Source organism: Stegastes partitus, unplaced genomic scaffold (genome assembly GCF_000690725.1).
Source record: "Stegastes partitus isolate 25-593 unplaced genomic scaffold, Stegastes_partitus-1.0.2 Scaffold222, whole genome shotgun sequence".
Taxonomy (NCBI): Eukaryota; Metazoa; Chordata; class Actinopteri; family Pomacentridae; genus Stegastes; species Stegastes partitus.
In genome coordinates this window covers 1-21,817 of record NW_007577953.1, presented here as the reverse complement: position 1 = coordinate 21,817, position 21,817 = coordinate 1, and the positions used below count along the sequence as shown (strand labels likewise).

At 45.2% G+C, this 21,817-nt stretch overlaps 1 protein-coding gene across 1 annotated transcript in view; it reads left to right on the top strand.

Moving 5' to 3' along the window:
* Positions 1-18,444, top strand: part of ntrk1 (neurotrophic tyrosine kinase, receptor, type 1) — a gene marked incomplete at its 3' end in the record, with an annotated part of 28,463 nt that extends 10,019 nt beyond the window's left edge. Inside the window, exons 5-15 of the mRNA XM_008281112.1 lie at positions 1,015-1,169; positions 1,604-1,746; positions 3,384-3,522; positions 5,905-6,237; positions 8,263-8,321; positions 8,400-8,502; positions 10,526-10,681; positions 10,854-10,984; positions 13,076-13,248; positions 17,303-17,543; positions 18,286-18,444. Coding sequence (XP_008279334.1) covers positions 1,015-1,169; positions 1,604-1,746; positions 3,384-3,522; positions 5,905-6,237; positions 8,263-8,321; positions 8,400-8,502; positions 10,526-10,681; positions 10,854-10,984; positions 13,076-13,248; positions 17,303-17,543; positions 18,286-18,444 — 1,792 coding nt within the window. The remainder of the gene's footprint in view (positions 1-1,014; positions 1,170-1,603; positions 1,747-3,383; positions 3,523-5,904; positions 6,238-8,262; positions 8,322-8,399; positions 8,503-10,525; positions 10,682-10,853; positions 10,985-13,075; positions 13,249-17,302; positions 17,544-18,285) is intronic.
* Between the last annotated feature and the right edge of the window lie 3,373 nt (positions 18,445-21,817).

The window sequence follows — 21,817 nt, the reverse complement described above, 5'->3', positions numbered from 1 at the left end:
CCACGTGGTCTTTTCCATCCAGCTGAGTGCACACTGACCGGGGGAGGAGATGGTAGCAGGAAGGAGGAAGGCGAGCTGGTGGAGGCAGTGCGACCATCTGATCAAACCTCCTGCACTCGTGTAGATGCTGCAGCTCCCTAAACATTGCTGCAAACCAAGTATGCGCCTTTACGGCAGCAGTACTTTCTGACTGAGTCTTCCAGCAGGACAAGGGTTAGGGTTACCTAACCCTAACCCTAACCCTAACCCTAACCCGCCACAGTGTAGGAACATGATGAAGGGTTCAGAGTGCTGACTTGGCCTCTACGCTCCCTAAATCTCCCATCAAGCATCTGTGGGATGTGCTGGAAAATCAAGTCCAATCAGGACCTGCTGCTAACATCACAGGACACCTTCAGCAGGTCTGTGGAGTACAGTCCTGGACGGGTCAGAGGTGGTTTTAATGTTGTGGGCTGCTTTCTTATTCTTCAAGGACAAAAGTGTTATTCAGCAAACAAACCTGTGAGATTGTTGCAGCCCAGCGGATGCTTTTGTGTTATTATGATGTGCTGATACTTACAGCACAAAGAACGCTGAACCACAGAACCGTGATTCTTAAAGGTGCATCTGTGTGTTGGGGCTGCTTTAGTGTTTTAGTGGGCTCGCCTTATTGTGCTGGTAAGGTATGGTAGAATAAACTGCTGCTTTCTTTTGTCATTTGATTGACAGCACACTTTCTCTCCACCGGTTTTAGTTCGCAAGTTTTCTGAAAGCAAAAGAAAAGTCATGGAGGATATCTACAGTTTGAAGGTTGTTTTATGGCTGAACATAAACTTCTTCTTCTTTATAATTTTGTGCATCACATTGCAGTGAGTAAAAACTGTTTTGTTTTACACTTAAATGTTCGTCTTCATTAGTTTGACTGGAGAAGTGCAGGTTTAGGACGCATGGCAGCCAAAGCTCTCGTCTGTTCTGTTCATTTAAACCTGAATCTGTGGCCACCAAAGCTGATGGTTGCTCCTGCTTTCTTCTCAGGGTTTTAAGGGACAACCCTCTGGTTTGCTCGTGCGACCTGCACTGGCTGCAGCAGTGGCAGAGCAACGACCGCGGCGACCTGGACAGCCAGATGTTGTTCTGTTTGTCCAACGATGAGGAAGTACCGCTCAACTCTCTGGTGATAGACAACTGCAGTGAGTTTGGTTTCCATCCTGATGTCTGAGCTTCCGTCCGTACTGTGTTGTCACGTTTTACCCTTTATGTTGTTCTTCATAGAGCTGAAACATCAGGAGGAGCCCTTTGAATATTTTAATGTAAAGTTGAAGAGATTTTGGTGAATAATCCGTATTTGAAGTCATGGAATTGGCTCGGGAGCTGATAACGTTTGTCGTTCCCGTTCATATGAAAGCCGACAACAAGCAGGTGCAGTGAAATGCAGGGAAGAAATTGACTCGACATTGTTGCTTTAATCACATACGGCAGGAACATCTCGCTGTTGCCAGGAAACATATGAGAGCTTCTGGGCCGGTGCTGCTTTTCTGAACTGCCAAAAGCAGCAGCTCGACTCTCCACTTAGCCGTAGCATCATAGCAACGTGTGCTCATAGCCTCCGCTCTGCTGCTCTCAGGTCTGCCCGAAGTGACCATCGTGCCCCTTCAAGACAAGATCCAAGAAGGAGGCAACCTCACGTTTGAGTGCCATGTGACAGGAAGTCCCACTCCCACTGTGAGATGGCGAACTGAGGAGCTCGAGTCCCACTTCTTCACCCAGGTAGCACATTTATATGCACGAGTGTCTTCAAACATTACACCACAGTCAGTAGTATTTAAATTGATTCTGAATTAATTTCATGCAAACTGCAGTAAGTTGTCCTTATTTAGTTCTAAAGCAGCGTCAGGTCTTCTGTTTGAGGACAGTGTTTTAGGCTCACTCGCTCTCTTCATGTAATCCCAGACGGACCGGCTGATGCTGAGACCACGGCTCTGTTGGGGCCTCGCCATCTGTTGCGGCTCTCCCTGTAGATCCTCATGTCTCTGGCTGTTTGTTTTGTTGTCCTGCTGCACTATTTTACACACCATCTGTCTGTCTGTATATCACAGGAGCAAGAAGAAAGCCTTTATTTAGACATTGGACACGTAACATTGCTGCTCCATCCACCTGTTAGCGCTCAGAAGTGGCGTTTATATGAACGTCCCTCACAGCTTCCTTTAGATGTAGTGAGCCGTGGTGCCATAGCTGCCATGCACACCAGGTTAAGTGACATTGAGTCACACAACCCATAATAATATGCGAATAAACAAAAGAATCTAACAAATAACTTATGAAGTGTGATGCTGTGGATCCGTGCTGTCTCCATGTCAGCCATCATTTATCACTACAAGTAATGGATGAAGGCACCAGTTTGTTCCATGTATGACAATGTGCCCAGTTCTCTTGCTTTGGACCTGCTCATATGGATCCTGATGCTGTAAATACAGTCGTGACTGGATAATCGACCCTTAACAATCCTAAACCTGCTATCCAACAGGTTTTTAGGAAAAACCAACAGAACCCATAAAAACAGCCTTAACATAGCGACAGCCTTGGATTGTGACTCCGACATGACATTTAATGTCACCAATCAGGATGACGGCGTATTATCTGACTGAACAATCCCACAGATTGGCTACGTTCACACTGCAGGACTTGATGCTACATTCGGAGCGCTGAAGTGTCCGGAACGTGCACAAGCCGGTCAGTGAGGCTGAAGTCCAGCGATGTCCAGTGTTCTAACAACACACTGGTTATTATAACAACTATGAACAATAATGAACAACTAATGAGCCTTCCAGCATCAAGCCCTCCTCGTATCTGGACCTCCGTCTGGACAATCCGACAGCCTTGATATCCAACATAGAAGAAGGTTTTACATTTAGTGTCGGATCATCCAGTCACGGCTGTATTTAGTGAACTCAGAGGAAAGACTTGAACAAACAGCTGGAAGCTGAACTTAAGCTGCTGGTGAAGTTTTGTGAAAACCTGAATAATGTTTATTATTGGTGAAGCTCATTAATGTGACGTGTTACGGATTTTGTCTTTTAATGGACTTTTTAGATTGTAATAAACATAACGTTTTGTGCGGTTTTGCACCGATATTGGTGCTGAAATGTGGAAAAAAATCACTTCATACAACTCAACATATGCCAGTCGACCATTTTCTCTGTTATTTTTGTCTGTGCTGTGAAGCTCTTTACATCAACTGCTCTGTACTTAAAGTGATATAAATCAGGTTCAGTTGGGTTCTCTAATGTATTGATCTACAGGAGAGTAAATTGGATCCCATTTCATCCTCTAACCTGTATGCCTGTAAGCGATCTATACGTAGCTGTGACTCCTCTGCTCTGTGTGTGTGCTGTCGGCTTCGGCAGGAGAGAATCTGGGGTTCCACATTAGAGCTGGTCCTTTACCTCACCAACGTTTCCTCCAAGGACAACCTGCACAACCTGACTTGTGAGGCGGAGAACCAAGCTGGGCCCAGAGAGGGGATGGTGCAATTGGACATTGAGTGTAAGTGCCTGCAAAATAAAACCACACTCCTGAAAGCTCACAGGCTCAATACAAGTCATCGGGCTTAATGGAGGTTAGGGCGAGTGCACACTGGGACCATTTTCTGGTGCAGGCAGGGTGGACAGCCAGAGAAAAGAAAAATGCGCTGCACTGATTTCTTCTAAATGCCCCTTCTACAAATACGAGTATGTCCCCACCATGCTTCTAATGGAGCTCTCTGTCATCTGCCACTCAGGCTGGCCACTGGTGAGAAGTGTTAAAATAATGTGAGTGAAGTGCTGCAGGTATGGCTCGCCATTTAATGCAGGGATACAATGAGAGGACAAAGGAAAGTGAACTTAGCTCACCTTGCTCTCACTGAACTCCTCCACCTCACATACGCCGTACTTTTTAAATTACACTTGCAGCTTGACCCAGGAGGCTTGCTGTTGTTTTCTCCGTTCAGATGCATTAGTGCATGTGGAAGTTGAGGAACATTGAGGAATGACAGCACCCAGCGGTCCCACAGAAGTCAGAGTCAGATGCATTAGTGATGCATTACTGAAAATACTACCCAAACAATATCATATATCACCAACTCAGTGACACTCATTAGAAAATAAAGCCAAAAAGAGCGGGGGCGCCAATCAGCTGAAGCCAAATGCACGAGCATCGAGGGACAGATAATGAACATCAGGAAAATGGGGCTGATAACCCGTGCTAAGATCTGATTTGAGCCTGTGCTAATGGACTTTTCCCTCCTACTCCGGAAAACCGCTTCATCCACAGTGATTGGCAGTCTGTAAATGCGTTAGTGCAGCTAATCTATCAACATCAGCCCCCCTGGTGGACGGACACTCGTTAACCGCTAGCCCTTTAATTACTCTTAATTACCTCCCAGAACAGTGGGTGTTTACTGCTGAGTGGCTCTCTGCGCCACCGATTCGTGCTGCTCGTGTGGCTTTCCTTTCATGAGAGAGCCGTTCGAAATCATGGGCTTTTCATACTTTTTTTGCGATGTCATTTTTAAACTTCAGATTTGAAAAGAATAAAGTTTTATCAGTACACATCAGCACAGAAGTGAATAATTGGCGCGCTAATCTTCCAGCGACTCCGCCTGGACCGGAGCCAGGAAGCGTTTTGTGTGTTTGCCACATTTCAGAATGTCCATTGTCTGGTTCTGCTCTGAGGTCTGAGAACTGACAGGCTCATTAAACATAATTCTAGCCTTCCTTTTAACCCCTGCAGTGAAATAGCTCGTGTAAGATTAGTAGAGGCTGCTAATGGATGATTAGTTAAATGTGATAAATAGCACTAATTTTCACTCAGTGTAACGGACTTCGGCCCTGAGTAAAGAGACAAATGCCTCGGTTATCCCCTTAGCGCAGCACTTTCTGGGGCTGGGTCATGGGTTAAGAGCAGCACAATGAGGGGTCTCTGCACTTGAGAGTTGTGTTCGATCTGAACGGGGCCATTTCCTGTAACTTCACGTCCGGTGGAGCTTCCAGGTAGCTTTTGTGGTCGGGGGCACGACGACGACCAGGATTCATTATTCATGGCAGGTCAGCACAGGTTTGCAGTGCAGATGGAGAACATTGATTCATGGAAACTTGGTGGGAACCTGCAGGGCACTTGACCAGCTTCATGCTACACATGCTCAAGGTGCACATGCAGCATGACATCATGGCATGCATGACCGTGCGTCTAGATGGTTATTATTTGATCTATTGGCAGTTAACAATGACTGCACGTGAGCATAAATGTAATGGTGGACTTTCACTGGAGTACTCGTGTGGTTTTGCTGCTTTTATTTAAGTCCATGATTTGAATAGTTCTTACACCCTGAGCCACAAGCAGTGATTGGTTTTTACTGGTTGACTGGAGTCCACAGTGATGGCTTCACGTGTCCTGTGTTGTCACGTCAACCTTAACATTTAAATATATTTAATCTACAAACAAATCTAGGAAAATGAGCAAATCTTCATGCTGGAGAAGCTGAAATTACTATTTATGCTTTAAAAAGCCCTGCGGTGAATTAAATTGTCAACTAATCCGGTAATCAACCAAATGTTGCAGCTCTAGCTGAGAGGTAGATGAGAAGGTAGCTCAGCACCAAGACTGGAGACGGAACCATCAGCCAGTCTAGAGGAGCATTAGAGGAGCATTAACACGGCGTGGTGGGGGCATTTTATTACTTTTCAAAGGCCTGTGCTGCTGTAAGTCACATTTCTGTGAAGACGTGAGAATGGGCTCAATGTTCCCACATAACTCCTGTCAAAGATGTAAACCTAGGTTAAATAAAAACAGATTGCAGCTCAGCATTTCTTGGGGAGAAAATGAGAGTCACTCATCTGCTTCTTCTCTCGCCGCCCCTCGTCTCCCAAACCTGTCACCTCCCCACAGTTCCAGTCAGCATCCTCTTCCTGAGAGACGCTGTGCAGCAGCACAACTGGTGTTTCCCCTTTGCTGTGGACGGCAACCCCGAGCCGAGCATCACCTGGCTGTACAATGGCGTCAGACTGAAAGAGAACAGGTACGCGTACACCCAGCTGATCCAGGACTCGGGCGACGGGTCGGTGAAGCACGGCTGTCTCTTCCTCAACAAGCCGACCCACATCAACAACGGCAACTACACTCTGATGGTGGAGAACCGGCTGGGCAGGGACACGGCCACCGCCATCGGGTCGTTCATGGAAAACCCGTTTGATCCGCTCGATCCTGAGGGAATAATTCCAGGTGAGTTCCTGAAACTGTTGTGAATGTTTTTTCCAAGCATGAGCACAGGAGGCTATTAGAGCAGCTAGAAGACAAATACATCTTACTTACCTCCCTAATACCTCTGAAGCTCTGAGCATGATGGAACAGATCAGATAAGTTCCTTCACAGCAGCCTGAGTTCTCTATTAATGAATCATTATGAGATTATTAGTTCAGTGAATCAACAGAACTCTGAATCAGCAGGTGAGCAGCACACAGCTAATAGCTACTCACTGATTACTGAAGCATAATTAATTAAGCAGATTTTATGCACCTTGGGTAAAGTGCTGCATCATCCTGTCAAACTACCAATTAGCTGCTGAGTCTTTACAGGAAAAATTAATTAATTACGACTCAGAGAGAGCAGGATTCTCTAAAACAAGGAGCTGCAGTCATATTTTGAGCAAACATCCACATTTCAAATACTGCATTAACTGCTCTCACTTCAAAACGAAGCGCGTTGATGCACTTTAAATGAGACGTTTCAATAATCACACAGCCCACGAGGTGAGACGATTCTGTTGATTTTATTATCGTGGCTGCATTTCTTAAAAAGGCACAGAACAATATTGCTATAAAATACGACTAACATTTCATTTATTATCATCCAACTCAAATCACAAAAACAAATAGAAGGCAGATAATAAATAGATGCAGTGATACAAACGTAAAGCAGAGCCCGGGATTCACAGTATAGACACCAATAAACAGAAGATACAAGAATACAAATGACAGCAAACTGAGGTCATATTAAAAATGTAAATTAGTAAAATAAAACTACTACAAATACATTTAGGTTATTTATTAAATTATTGTGGAAAAACAGGATTTAACTTCAAATAAATCAACAATACAGCCACAAGGAAAATATGATGAAATGTAAAACTGAATTGGCCTAAAGGTAAAAATCAGTTCACCTGTGGATTGTTCTGCAGGTTATTTCATGCTACATTTGCACAGCAAGAGTAAAGCTTCCAAACAGTCTGAAGCTAAAACCTAATCCAATCACCTGAGCAGGAAAGGAACACATTCAAAGACTGCTGTGAAGCTATGTAAGGGGCTAAACAATCAGTAAGGAGCAAATATATAAATAAAATCCTGTGTGTATCGCGCCTTACAGAGCGGGAAGGCCACACAGGTCTAATTATCACCCGTACAGCATCATGAACATGGTCCAACAGCCTCTGGTTTACAGCTGAGACATGCATATATACTGAGCAGCCTCCATCAGCTTCCTTCTACAGCGCAGAGGGAAACATTATTTATTGCTGGGTTTTTTTTGTCCTAATTCGGCCCTCAGTTTCCTCACACAACATTCAGGTTTTCATCAAGGCAAATTCCAACATTTGAACTCTGAGACTTTTTCACAATTATGATCACAATCAGTATTTTTTGCTCCTGTAAAAATCACAAATGTGGTTTTGTCTGCATTAACTACTAACTCATGGTGTTTACACGAAACTACACAACGCAGTGGTCAACGGATTAAACAGCAGAAAAACAGTTTCAGCATTACAGTATAAAACGGTATCATCTGCATATAGATGCACGTCACATCCAGATACAGAAGAACCTGTATCACATATATAATATATGTAAAGTATACATCAGGCGTGAACAGAACAGGACCCAGAACTGAGCCTTGTGGCACACCTTTTTTATTTACACATAGCGTCAGTAAATAAAGCTAAACTATGAATTAAACTCGAGGTGGAGTTCTGTTACAGTGAGAAGTACGCTGTGTTGTTCACTTAGTGCTGAACAGGGACAGACGCTGTGTTTGTGGAGGTTTAATGGGTCAAACATGATGCTGTTCTCTGTAATGTCTGGTCATTAATGTCTTTGTTTTGTCCCCCCACATGCCAGTCCCGATGGTTCCAAGTAAGTCTCTGATTGATTTTGCTTCTCTTAATAATTCCTGCATGATTCCCCAACACTGAATTACCGTGATGTAAGGTGTTTGTTCGGTAATTTTGCTTCAACAAGTCTTACCGACGTCCCCCAGGTCCTACAAACAAAGCCGACATGGACGTCACAGAGAATCCGGAGAGTCGAGTGTTTGTGGTAAGTTGTCACTCCCAGTCCAGAAGTACTAACTGTCCATAATGTTAATGACTGAAAACCTGTACATTGGTTCCACAGGTGTCTGTGGCTGTGGGTCTGGCTGTGTTTGCCTGCACTTTCCTGCTCATCATGGTTCTGGTTATCAACAAGTGTGGCCAGCACTCCAAGTTTGGTATTCACCGTAAGTTTTCACCGTGTTATTTTACTGTGTACGAGATATAACAGCCGGCTGGTAAAGGCATAATTCAGCTATAATTCAGAGTTAGATCCTGCTGCCAGTCACCTGCTGATCTGTCCAAAACAGAAACTAACCTTCTGTCCCTTTTGTGCCCAAAGCCGATTGCTTGTTAATACAGGCTACGTCTCCAGCTGCTTTGGTCTGATTTAGACAGTCATGACGTCTTTCACAAATATCCTGGCGTCTGCGTTGTCTTACTGCTACTGTGGCCTAGATCCTAACCAATCCTCAGTTCAGCTATTAGAACTTCCACTTGCCAAAAAGTAAGCCCAGCCCCGACCTTGTGACTGAAATGATCTTTATTCATCAGCATGGCTATGTTTTATTCATAAGAGTTAAACTTCACAGATTAGACCATCGACCAAATCAACAGCACCGACATGATACGAACCGACAATAAAATGTACGGTTTGTTAAAGCACAACAGAGATTTGGATGCGGATTTCTGTCAACTATGTAATGCTATCTTTACCCTACACGGACCTACCATGCCTCCTCTTGCAGGTAGTCGAACCCCAAAAGCCCATCCGGAGGCAGAGGAAAGTGTAGAAAAATATCTGAGAGTCCAGAACGAACATTCATCACTCCGTCAGCTTGTTATTAATGATATCAATGCTAACTCAGTGCTAACGCTATGTTCTGATTCTCCATGAAGCTGACAGTGTAGATAAATGAATCAGGACTTTAACGTCGGCTGGAGATCACCACATGGTGGAAACGAGCTGCTGGAGGAGGTCTGAGTTGTTTTTACTGCAGATCTCTGTCAGTTCCAAATATCTGCTATTGGTCTCCTTGATTACTAATTACCAATACCTGCCCTGGAAAAAAATAAAATATATATATATGTATGAGTTTTCAGGTCCTGTAGAGTACTCCTGCATATCTGAACCACACTGGCAGGCCTCTGGACCAGCCTCCTCATCTCTGATGGAGGTTTCATTAACACCACACGTCTAAATCCCCAATTAAACCTTTATTGGTCAAGTTGCATTATGGGTAATGTAGGAGCAGATTGGCCCCAGAAGAGTGAGTGGAATAAAATTAAAAAAAGAAGAAGAAAGAAACAAAGCAATCTGTGGTTCTGGTGCCGTGATTATCAGCCTCCTGCTTCAGCCCCGAACAATCAGTTCTTTATGCTGAAGTGATAAAAAGAATCCAACACAATGTATATGTGAATAAGCCAGTCAAATGTTCTGCCAAATTATTGTTTCACATCACACACGGTTCTGTCAGTCTCTCTGAAGGTAATGCACAGCAGAGACAGACTAATATAGGATTTCCACTGAGCTGTAACTTTGCACACAGACAGCCGCTGTGCCGGCCGGCCTAAAGTGCCTTAATTACTGCACGAGTACGGCGGCAGAAACCTCCCCTGGCCACCGCCACGTGGTGAGGGCCATTAAAGAAGATGGATGGATGGATGGAGGAACAGCTAGACGTGATATAGCTCCACCCGGACTCCACCCCCCCTCCAACACACACTCACATCCACCCTTCTCACTCTCAAAGTGCCTAAGTGGGCCTGATTGCCTAAGTGGACCCTGCTCCCTCTTTCCTTCCCTCCATCGCCTCTGTGCTCTTTGTTGTTCCATTTTCTGCCGTGTTGGACTCTGGGGGTTCTGTGGTTTGCCTTGCTGAGTGGGGTTTTACAATTTGGGCCCCACTTGTTTGGCTTTTAATACGCACTATAGGCAGGGGTTGCTAACCATTCAGGCTTTCAGTTCAATGCGGCCTGATTGATGCCTGGTTGATGATGGTGATTATTAGAACTTGTCATCATCTGTCACCATGGCACCAACAAATATGCAACCAAGTTGGGAAGTGAGAATGTCGATTCCTCCGAGGGGGAGAAATGAGTTCTGAATTGCCTCCTCTGATGGCCGCTGCAATCACAAGTGTTTGGAGGCTGATTAGGTGTTACACATCTCTCAGGTCTGCTTGTTTGCGTCCCGCCCCGTTTCATTAGGCTCATCAGTTTTGGGCACTGAGGACGAACTGGCCGTGTCGCTTCGTTTCATGAACTTTGGAACGAGCCCTCCTTCCTCAGATGAAGACTCCGGCTTGTCCAGCTTTGTGGAGAATCCACAGTACTTCTGCGGCATCATCAAGGACAAAGACATGTGTGAGTGTTGCTGCAGAGCTCGTTTCCACACCTTCATACTCTGCTGATGTTGGTTGGTTGCTTTTGTTTGATGCCCCCAAAAAGCTTTCAGAACTTTTTCTGCAACCAACACCTCAGGGGACGAAGCCTCCCCAGTTGTTCTCACCCAGGTTCTTGCATTGTGTGTCGGCAGGCGTCCAGCACATTAAGCGGCAGGACATCGTGTTAAAGTGGGAGCTGGGCGAGGGAGCGTTTGGCAAAGTCTACCTGGCAGAGTGCGCTAACCTCAGCCCCGACAGCGACAAGATGCTGGTTGCCATCAAGGTGAGTAGCTCTCCAACGTTCCCCTCCGCTGTTTGAAAAGCAGCGTGAGTGTAAACGTGGTTTTATTCGCTCTAAGCGTCGGCAGTAACGCTGAAGATGTGAAGTCAGATGCAGTGAAAGGATTCAGTAAGAACACAGTGTGAAGAGTTTAAAAGAGGAAAAGTTACAGTTACGTTTGTATCTCATTTCATTTGTCTATTCAGTGCAATGAAATAATAAAACCAGGTACATGTAAGCAGCTGTTTTCTCCTGTGTGCATCCCAGACGTTAATTAGTTAATCGGCCTGGATGGAAAAAACGCTGAGTCATGTATCACGATAAAATGTTTTCTACTGACCAAGAGAAAACAGATTTCATTTTAATTGGACCGCTTAAGGGCTGCACGGTGGATCAGTGGTTAGCACCATTAGCCTCACAGCTAGAAGGTCGCCGGTTGGCGTCCCGGTGAGGACACCCGGGATCTTCCTGCGTGGAGTCTCCATGTTCTCCCCGTGCAGCGTGGGTTCTCTCCGGGTTCTCCGGCTTCCTCCCACAGTCCAGAAACATGCTGAGGTTAATTGGTGATTGTAAATTGTCCGTAGGTGTGAATGTGAGTGTGCTTGGTTGTCTGTCTCTAAGTGTAGCCCTGTGATAGACTGGTTACCTGTCCAGGTGAACCTGCCTTCACCCTGAGTCAGCTGGGATAGGCTCCGCCCCCCATGAGCCTGGTGAGGATGAAGGTGTAGAGATGATGGATGGATGGATGGATGGATGGACTACTTTGGCCTTTTTATCAGTTAAATTTTATTGATAACACAACAATTAAAAACATCGACAGAGATCCATTTAAACACATAAATTAAAAGAGACAAGGACAAAGGAAGGATCTCACTCTGATGCACTTAAAGTACCCGACTGCCCCCTCGTCAGCTCCGTCAGTCCTACAGGCTGCTGCTAGTGTCTGAACTATCACGGATAATCAGTGTAAAATGAGGCCAACGTTGACGTGTGATTCATACGTTAGGACACTTCATTACTTTAATAAACACCCAGGCTTCACTTTTTACCCACAGAGGTCAGAATGAAAACAACAAAGTTTAAACAGAAGAACAACAGCAACCCTCTGAAAGCAGGCGGCTACTTCTCACCAGTTTTTCGTTATTTCTATTATTAATAATCGGAGTAATGATAAATGAAAGCTAATGGTAATGCTAACAGTGTCATCACTCCATTATTCAGCATCATAACTCAGGAACTGAAGGAGAGTTGGATGCAAACTGCAGCTTCCCTCGCTGTCGGAGACGTTGCTGCTAGTTTTCTGTATTAACTGTAAAACCTTCAGAGCTGAGAAGTCAAACTGTGAGTCGACGTCCTCCAGTCGGCTGTCTGGTGTTCACAGTGCAGCCAGTTAAAAATGCTCATGATTTAAACATGAAGTACTCGATGAAGATGCTTCTTGTCGCACCAACAAGAGTAAAAGTAAGTCGGCTGCTCACACTCACATCTTCTGTATATTTAAACAGCATCCTGCGGTTTCAGAGTGAGTTGTGTTTGTCAGAGGACAGTCAGGTGGTTGAATACGCGGCTCACGTTACAGCAGGTTAATGCAAACCACAGCCAGTAAAAACAAGATGGTAAATACGGCTCTGCTCAGATATATCAGCCCATTAATCAGACGTATGCTTTTATAACACATCACCAGTCATCTGAGCAGAAAGGAACCCCGAAGACCGACCAGAGTCTTTTAAAGTCCATCTGCTGCTTTCAGTCCTGCTCAGTCTGTGTGTTTCATTTTGGAGTTTCTTGGTTCGTATGAGCCTCCAGCTTCTTGACCTCGTTGTTTGCTGACAGATAACCAGTTACAGCCTTCTGGGCTCCAGGCCACTGCTTTAGTTTCACTGGACTTAATTGTAGAAATTCAGACCTATCAGTAAAAGTATTATTTCTTTCGGACATCCTGGGTGACTTGGACGGATGTAACGCTGCGTGAGATTATGAATAATTTAAAAGATTTTAAGTTTATGTTATTTAGTTTACAAAAAAGGACAAACGTTTCAGCTGAGTGCTTTTCCACGACTAAAACTTTAATGTGCAATCCTCGTGTGCTCACAGACTCTGAAGGACGCAAACGAGTCGACTCGGCAGGACTTCCAGCGGGAGGCGGAGCTGCTGACGATGCTCCAGCACCAGCACATCGTCAGGTTCTACGGCGTCTGCACCGACGGAGAGCCGCTGGCCATGGTGTTCGAATACATGAGGCACGGGGACCTAAACAGGTTTCTTCGGTATGTTGAGGAACAAACTCTGCGACAGTCCGTCCCTGCTGAGCAAAGTGTGGATCCGTACTGCGTTTACTGTTGGTTCACTTTGTAGAAGTAGCGGATGAAAGGCATCAAAAGCACCTTCTTCACGGCAGATTTTTCAGAGCAGGAAAAGCAGAAAGTGTCGCAGCAAGCCATCAGTGTGACATTCATGCATTCAAGGCTCTGCTGCAGGTAATGAGCTGCCTGGCGCTGCATGGAGGCCACAGCAGAGGTGTGTGCTGGTGTGTTTCCACTTATGTTCGCTCTTATGGAGTAATTTAAATGTTCATCTGTCACTGCTGTGTACACTTTAAAGTTCATGTCAGAAAAAGCTGCTTCAGATTTTTATAGGTGCAAATGAGCAGCAGACAGTTTGTGGTTGAGGTTCGTATAGATTTCTTGTGAAGCTGCCACCAGCGCTGACCGTCATCAGGATGTGTGCAGGACGGTAACGTGTAAATGAGCATCTGTGACGTTCAAGCCAGACCAGCCAGAGGGAACACAGGCCTGGTCAAGCCTGTAAGCACCAGGTCAACCTTGTTCTCGTTACACAGTGTGCCAGAGTTTTTAATCTAGTTTCTGTGGCAACTCGGTGCACCGCCAGCAATGCACATCGTTAGCAGAGATTGGCCAGAAATATGGTGGAGTCTGTGGAGGACAAGAAAAGTTACTGATGCTCCAGATGAAATATCAGAGGAAGTATTACAATCTAAAAATAGAAGAGACACTCAGAGTTGATCTGATCCTAAGAAGCACTCAGGACACAACAAGTAGCTCTTGTAAAAAACAATGTTTGTTTCTTTTATTGCTTTTCATTGACCGGGCTGTTCTCTGCGGTCATTAGCTGTCCCTAGATTGGCTTGCTGCTAATATCAAAAATACACTTAAGACTAGATTAGAAAGTAGAATGGTGGTGGTTAGGGTTGTGTTTGGGCCTGTGTGTTTGATCGTATGCAGGGAGGCGGGCTGTCACCGTAGAGGACGGTTTTCATGGACACTTTGTACTTTTTTAGCATTTTAACAGGAACATCTAGAGCGTTCCTCCCAGCCATGCTCGGTTTGTTCTCTGTGCATTAATGCATAACGCTGGCTGTTTTATCATGTGCGACCAATAAACACGCAGAGACTCGTGTAGTTAGTTTAGAGGCAGAGCGTCACCTCGCTGAAGCTAAAATGTACACAGGATTTGATCTATTGTAGATGCATGGATGGATGTCATCACACAGAGAAGCCTCTGGTCTCCACTCGTGCAGGTTTGTGGCCAAAAATGTAGTTAATGTGAACAGAGTGAAATCAGATGTTGTGATGTCAGCTGTGCCTCAGTAATGAACTGAACATCGTACATCTCCAGTCAGGCTGGGAGGAGTTCAGACAGACTGCCAGCATACAATACATGACAAATGTGTGGCGGGAGAACATTGGGTGACTCCTACGTGAGCTGGAGAACAAATAGACAAACACACAAGGCAGCAGCAGAAAGGAAACAAACACACAGAGAGAGACAAGGACAGCGTGCACACAGCAGAGAGAGACAAGAGCCCAGTTTCCTGGATGCAATTCACAATATGTCAAGGCACAGGGCAGCTGTATTATTTACAGGATGTTCTCACATCATTAGTCATAAATAGAGTGAATTTCAACTACATAAGAGTTTCATTGAAAGATGATGGATGAAGTAAATTACCAGTTTTTAGCCCTTGGGCAGAAATAGACAAGTTTCCTTGAACCGTCCACTGAACTAATGTGGTATCTGGAGGAGGTTTTATGTTGCAGATTAGCTCAGAATGACACTTAAGTTTGTTGTGGTGAAAGAAGATCTTCATATTTTTCAGCCATTTATATGCTGTCATTTGAAAAAAGCTCTGACTTGGTGGACCTCTGGAGGGAGCTGCAGGAGTCACTGTCGACCTATTAGAGCTCACTTGGCACCTGGGAAACCATCTGAGCCAACTGTTGGAGCAGACGCAGGCGATGCTGTCTGCCAGGTGTCCTCCACAGGAGACAGATTGGGAATGAAAGCACACGCACACATGCATGCACACAGGCTTGAGCTGAGATATATGTTCACCAATGGATGGAAATCACATTTCCAGCAGACAGAATGGGTGAGACGTCTGAGAGCCCCCACGGTGCAGCTGCTTTCCCACCCCGCCACCTGCCTTCTAAACTAATAGTGATTGTATAGACAACTTCCTTTGTACGGAGGGGACAAAGTGGAGAGGAGAGATATTAGGATGGATGGAGACACATCAGCTGTGATTTGCTCATTTAGGCCGGAGTTAGACGTGAGAGTGGGTGTTTATGATCCACAAAAACAACGCAGAGTTAATTTGCTCTGCATCTCTGAATTGCATTATTGCAAATCAATTGTGGGCGTATTACAAGCCTTATGTTTTCTATTAGGCAGCATTGTTAATCGGCTTTATTGTGGCGTGGTCGTGCTCACCATCTCAAGGGCTCATATATGTCAGAAACGTCCAATTTGCAGATTGAACGCTGAGGTCATTGTGCTTCAGGTCATGCGGTGTTGGTGCCATAGTTACCGACGTACACCGAGAGGCCGACCGCGTTTGAATAATGTGAACAGCCGACAGAAACGGAGAAGAATGGCAGAGGCCAGAGGTTCTGTTCCTTAGGAGTGGAAATATGAGTTTATACAATCTGTTTACAATTCACAGCGGTCACGGGGTCGTTTCTAGGAATGAGGACAATGCTCATGTCATAACCCAGCGACAATGAGCAAAAAACCATTCATGTCTCCAAACTGTTTGTGCTCAAAGGCAACTTCAAAACGCAGAGAAACTTCAGAAATTACATAAAGTACATTTTATACAAACGGAGTCCTTGTTAAAAGAGATTTTTCCTGAATTGAGTGTTTTTATTGAAGCATAAAACCTTAAGTTCAACTAGATGTTCTGCCTAAATACAAGATTAACCTGCTTCCTCAGATGTATAGAGCTGTGCAGATGAGAGAGCAGCTTTAAAAAATAAACCCAGCTAAAGAAAAGTCGTCTGATGGAACTTTTTGTGCTCTCACTGAATGACTTCACTGAGTGGTGCTTGACAAGATTATTTAGATTCAGCCCGATGTCGTCGCCTGTTGGTGAAAAACAACTAAAAACATGTCCTTAGTTACTGCAGTTCTACTGCTGGCTGTGCTTGCCTCTGCCCTGTGCTTTACTCACAGCTGTAATCACGTTTCAGATCCAGATTTTGTGGTGAAACCTGTGAATACTCTCGGTGCAGCGCTTGCTTGGAGATTCAATCGGTGACTTCTTCTCCTCTAAACGTCTGAGATGCTTTCATATAACGAACTCTGCAAGGTCTGACGTCATCCAGCGTTTGACAAAAAGAACAGATGAATACAAACGTGATTTCAGTTTTTTACCTTTAATCCTCCCAGTCATCTGAGGACCCCTCAGATGTACCATGTGACCTCCAGACTGGTGGCTAAAGCTCGCTGTCCGTCCCAACAACAACCTGCTGCAGCGTTACAACTCACAGGGATTCATTTAAAGTTCAAGATCTAGACTCCTGGGCGGCGCTACAGCTCACCTGCTTGAGCTGGTGTCCCACGTATAGGAGCTACAGCCCCCATGCAGAGGTCGTGGGGTCGAGTCCCGCTCATGGCCCTTACTCTCCTGTCTCTCTCTCTCTGTCCTGTCCAATAAGGCCGAAAAAGAAAAAAAAAAAAAGGTCTAGACTCCTCTTCGACCTCTAACTGGGTCACAGTTTGTCATAAAGCTCTCTAAAAAGCTAAGATATTAGGGATGAAGCATCCATTTGTAAAACCAGAGAACTCTTCCAGAAAGCCCACGGCTCCGTCGTCTACCTGAGACAACACCAGTCAGACCTAAGTTACCTCTATTCTTGTCATTTCTACTGAATCCTCTCAGCTTCAGTTTGGTTGATATCATCTCAAACAAACAACAAGAAATACGTTTTCTGAAAATCTACAGAAATGGAGTTCTCTGTCTTTGCAAAAGAACTCTTCAGATAAGCAGAGACCAACCCGTCCCCTGTTTCTCTGCTGCAGAGCTCACGGCCCCGACGCCCGGATCCTGGAGGAGTCCAAGATGCCCCCGCTGGGTCAGCTCACTCTGCCCCAGATGCTGCACATCGCTGCCCAGATTGCCTCAGGAATGGTCTACCTGGCATCGCTGCACTTTGTCCACCGCGACCTGGCCACCCGGAACTGCCTGGTGGGGGAGGGTCTGGTGGTCAAGATCGGAGACTTCGGCATGTCCCGGGACATCTACAGCACAGACTACTACCGGGTGAGAGAAGAAAGTACCGTTTTCTTCAGCTCTGAGAGGAAAAGTGGATTAAAAACGGGATTTGTTTATCCTGTTCGGCCGTGATGTTGTGAGTAGTTTGGTTCAGCGTTTGGACTTCCTGGGACGACTGCTTTCCTAATGGAGCAGAAATGTTCTCACACAGCAAACTGTAAACGTACTTTTCATAAATTTACAAATGAGCGACTCTCCATAAATAACATGATTCCTCTGAAATGACCTTTTAAGACAGTTTTATTTGGTATTCGCTCATATTTTCCATTTACATTTGCCTGCTATCTAATAGAATAGAATATACTTTATTTATCCCAGACCTGGTTAAGGTTAGTTATCGTGTTCCTAAAGTACATTTACTCAATGTGAGGTTTTGATTTGCATGATTTTTGCTTCTAATTTGAAATTCCACAGATGACTTCCTGTTTTTTTGTTGGCTTTCATGTATACCGTTACATGTTCAGAACTTTAAACTAATCAGGTTAATTTCCTGAATTACGAACACTATGGGGTCTTAGTACTTATGTTGGTCTGTGTTTTGTGGCAGTCAGTCTGTTTTATTCGCCTAAATGAAATCACCGTGAAGAGAACTTGTTGTCCAGATTGTCCCGTCAGTCAGAGGCAGCTTCAGGATGAATGAGAATCGATTTACTCGAAGCCATCGACAGACGCGGCGAGACTTGGATTATTAAACTGTGCTGATTGTGGACTCACGTTTCTCCATCTTCAGGTGGGCGGACGCACGATGCTGCCGATCCGCTGGATGCCCCCGGAGAGCATCATGTACAGGAAGTTCACGACGGAGAGCGACATCTGGAGCTTCGGCGTGGTCCTCTGGGAGATCTTCACTTACGGCAAACAGCCCTGGTATCAGCTGTCCAACAGCGAGGTGGGTTGGCGGGGAAAGGTTCTCAGTGGATGTCGGGTTGTTGTGGTTTGGATGCATTCTAGTGAAACTTTTATCTAAAATGGTAAACGGACTGCACTTGTACAGGTCTTCTCTACCTCAGCGGCACTCAAAGGGCTTTACAGTGTTTCTCATTCACACACATTCATCCACCAACGGCCACAGAGCTCCATGCAAGCTGCTGCTGCCATCAGGAGCACCTTCAGGGTCACTGTGACTGTGGAGGGGATCGAACCGCCAACCTTCCGATCAGCCGACAACCCGCTGAACCACCTGAGCCACTAAAACAGCCCCGGCCTCCATTCCCAGCTCTAATGTTTAACATACTGTATGTATGACGTAGTTTCTCACTGACCTGTCACAGCACGCAGCGAATGCTGGATTTTGTTTGTCGATACAAACGAGTTGGAGGAGTTTCATCTGAAAACGTGTGACTGTGGGCGACACACTGAACAGTCTTCTGTTGAAAGCAGTGAAAAGTGTTCACTCCTAAAATTCAGAGAAATAAAACCCAAACTACCTGCATAGCTGGACCCTATTAAACATCAGGGAGGAAGATGTTTCTCTCTCTTTTGATGGAGCTGAAACTTCAACGCTGGTGTGCAGGACTTTTATATTCAGCGTGAGTGAAACGTTCAACCTAAATGAATTCACACAGCGCTGATTAGGTCGATGCATCTTTCTGTGTTTTGCAGCATAAGAAGTTTGAGTAGCAACATTCCTGCTCTGGTGTGGAGCAGAGACAAAGGCTCCTCCGGAGGACAGTGGAGCCTTTGCACAAAAATCCCAAATTCACCCAAACAGCTGCATGTTGGTAGCATCATATAAACACAGCAGCGTTTTATATTCAATGAGCTGAACCTCCATCTGTACAGAGCACACTTCTGTTAGCAGCACAGTATGACTTTGGAGAAGCACGGATCAATCCGGCCTCTTCAACGAACAACTGAACAAATTATCACAGTGATTAAACTACTTTGTGCTTCGTCACTGACTGGAACTGCATCTCAGCTGCTTGAGAATAGACCTCAGGCTGAACATCAGCCAGTTATCAACCAGAAACCCAAGCAGACGTCCCGGTCGGTGCACGCTGGGATAGCTGTTTAATTAACTTGATTAGACTTTTAAAATCCACTTCTGCAGACGGCAGCCTGAGATGTTTTGGTGCCTCCACATAATTCAAACTTCGACAACAGAACATCTCCCCTGCAGCAGCCGTCCGTACAGACTTTACTCTGCGCTCTTGAACTGATCAATAAGTTCATAGTAATTAAGGGCCGTCCAGTCTAGCCTTTTCAGCTTAAGCACCAAGAAGTGGGACTCCACTGTGACCACAGCGGTGCTATTACAGGCCGTAACCCTCTCTCCTTTCAAGAGAAGGGTGGATCGCTTTTCCTTTGCACTCGATTCTAATCTGATTGGCTTTCATTTTTACCCCAGGCCAATGAGCTGTAACCTTGTTAACCTCATCTGTCTCGGCCAATGACGGACAGGTGAAATTATCGTGTTGCCTAAATACTCTGTGGCGGCGATAAATCATCCCAAAATACTGACGTGGCGACAGCAGCCATTTTGGCGGCCCTCACAAGTCCGTGTGGGAGGCGGCCCGGCAGTGACAGAACTCTTCTGTTTGCCGGATCAGGCCGAGGTTAACAACCGAGAGGACACCGAGTCAGGAAGCATTCAGACGCAGCCAAATCGCCTCTCTTCTTCTGGACAGTGATTTATTCAGGGAGCAGCGAGAGCGTGTGAACTCAGACAGCCGTGGCAGCCATTAGCGTCAGAGCCGGAGGTTATTCATGCTGCGGCTGCTCTCGTTTGTCCCCGAGGTCGCCGCTAATGGACACATCTGTAGATAGGGAGGCTGTTGTGTTGTTTGTTGGGAAACATTGTCTTTGGACTTGAGCTTCTTGCGTGCTCGGCCGGCTTTATTAAAACCTGCTCTCACTCAGGTTTAATGGATTCTGGCTGTATGGACAGTTGGGCTTTGGTTTGTCCCGGTTTTGATCCGTCTTTACTGTCAGATGTGGCACTAAAAAACAGTTTAGGAACTTTAATTTACTTAAATAAACCATTTTTTAGTTGTGGTTCTGGAACAAATATTTCACCTTCTGATAACTTTAGTTGCTGATTTAGGAGATAAAATGCTTCATAATACCAGTAATTATATTATTAATCATTTCTAAAGAAAGCTATTTGGTGGACGAGCATCCTGCTGTTCATAATGTAATTAAGATTAGCTTCACGTTTACCACCTGCAACCCTAAAGTAGATCATATCTGCAACATAAAATCTGTTACTGCAGTCGACATTATTCTGAAATAAGTACAGGCTTATGTGTAGATGAACAGCCTTAAGCAACGCCCCAAACAAGTTCACTTCATGCTGATTGGGCCAATCAGCACCAGCTAAATGTCTCTTGGATTTCACAGGATGCTGGACTTTGAGTCTGTTTTCTGTGGCACACCGGTAGCCAAACGTTTCACCAGTCGCCAGCTACAACAGTCGTCATGGAGACAGAGGGAGCGACTGTGAGCGCGGTGGAGCCTGTCGGGGGGAAACCTGGGAAGCATCCAAGAAAAGTTTCTGATGCTCCAGATAACAAAGAAACTAAAAACAGTGATCCATGGTGAGAATGTACTGCCTCCAAGTAGAAGAAGACATAAAATCCAGTGTCCACCGAATACCTCCGTTCATCTGGACTCTTCTCATGAACACAGCAAACAGAACCCGTGTGAAGGTGTCGGCACAACCTATGTGTCTGTGGGATTACGCTCACTGCCAGAGGAGACAGACGAACGTCTCACGCTGCAGGTTTAAGTTGATCTTGATGCCACTTCCTGTAGTTACGTTCTGAATCAGAAACAGATTTATTGTTGGGTATAGTTTGCACAATACCAGGAATTTGTTCTGGTGGTTTGGTGCAACAATAAATATACAGAGTGAGGAACAATGTGCAAGATAATAATATAAAAACAGATAAAAAAATAAAAGTAACTGTAGTAGCGCAAAGCAGAAGCAAAAGATGTTGTGCAGTGAAGAATTCAGTTTAAATAAGAACCATAGAACTGTAGTTGTTTACTAGACTTTCCAGGAGTGCAGGGTGGAGGTGAGCAAAGAGAGAAGAACCACGCTGGTGCTTGTGTCGCTGCTTTTACTGAATCACTGCAACAAAGAGCTGCAAAAAGCTTCTCCCTCTGCAGTCCGTGGTGCTATACATCTAAATCTGTATGCAGATGTTTATGGTTTTCACTGTGACCTGCAACAGGACTGTGGATGAAACAACGAGCTCGACTACCGCGCAGTATTGGAGCATCATATCTGGTGCTAAAACTCAGATTTATTACTGCGTGGT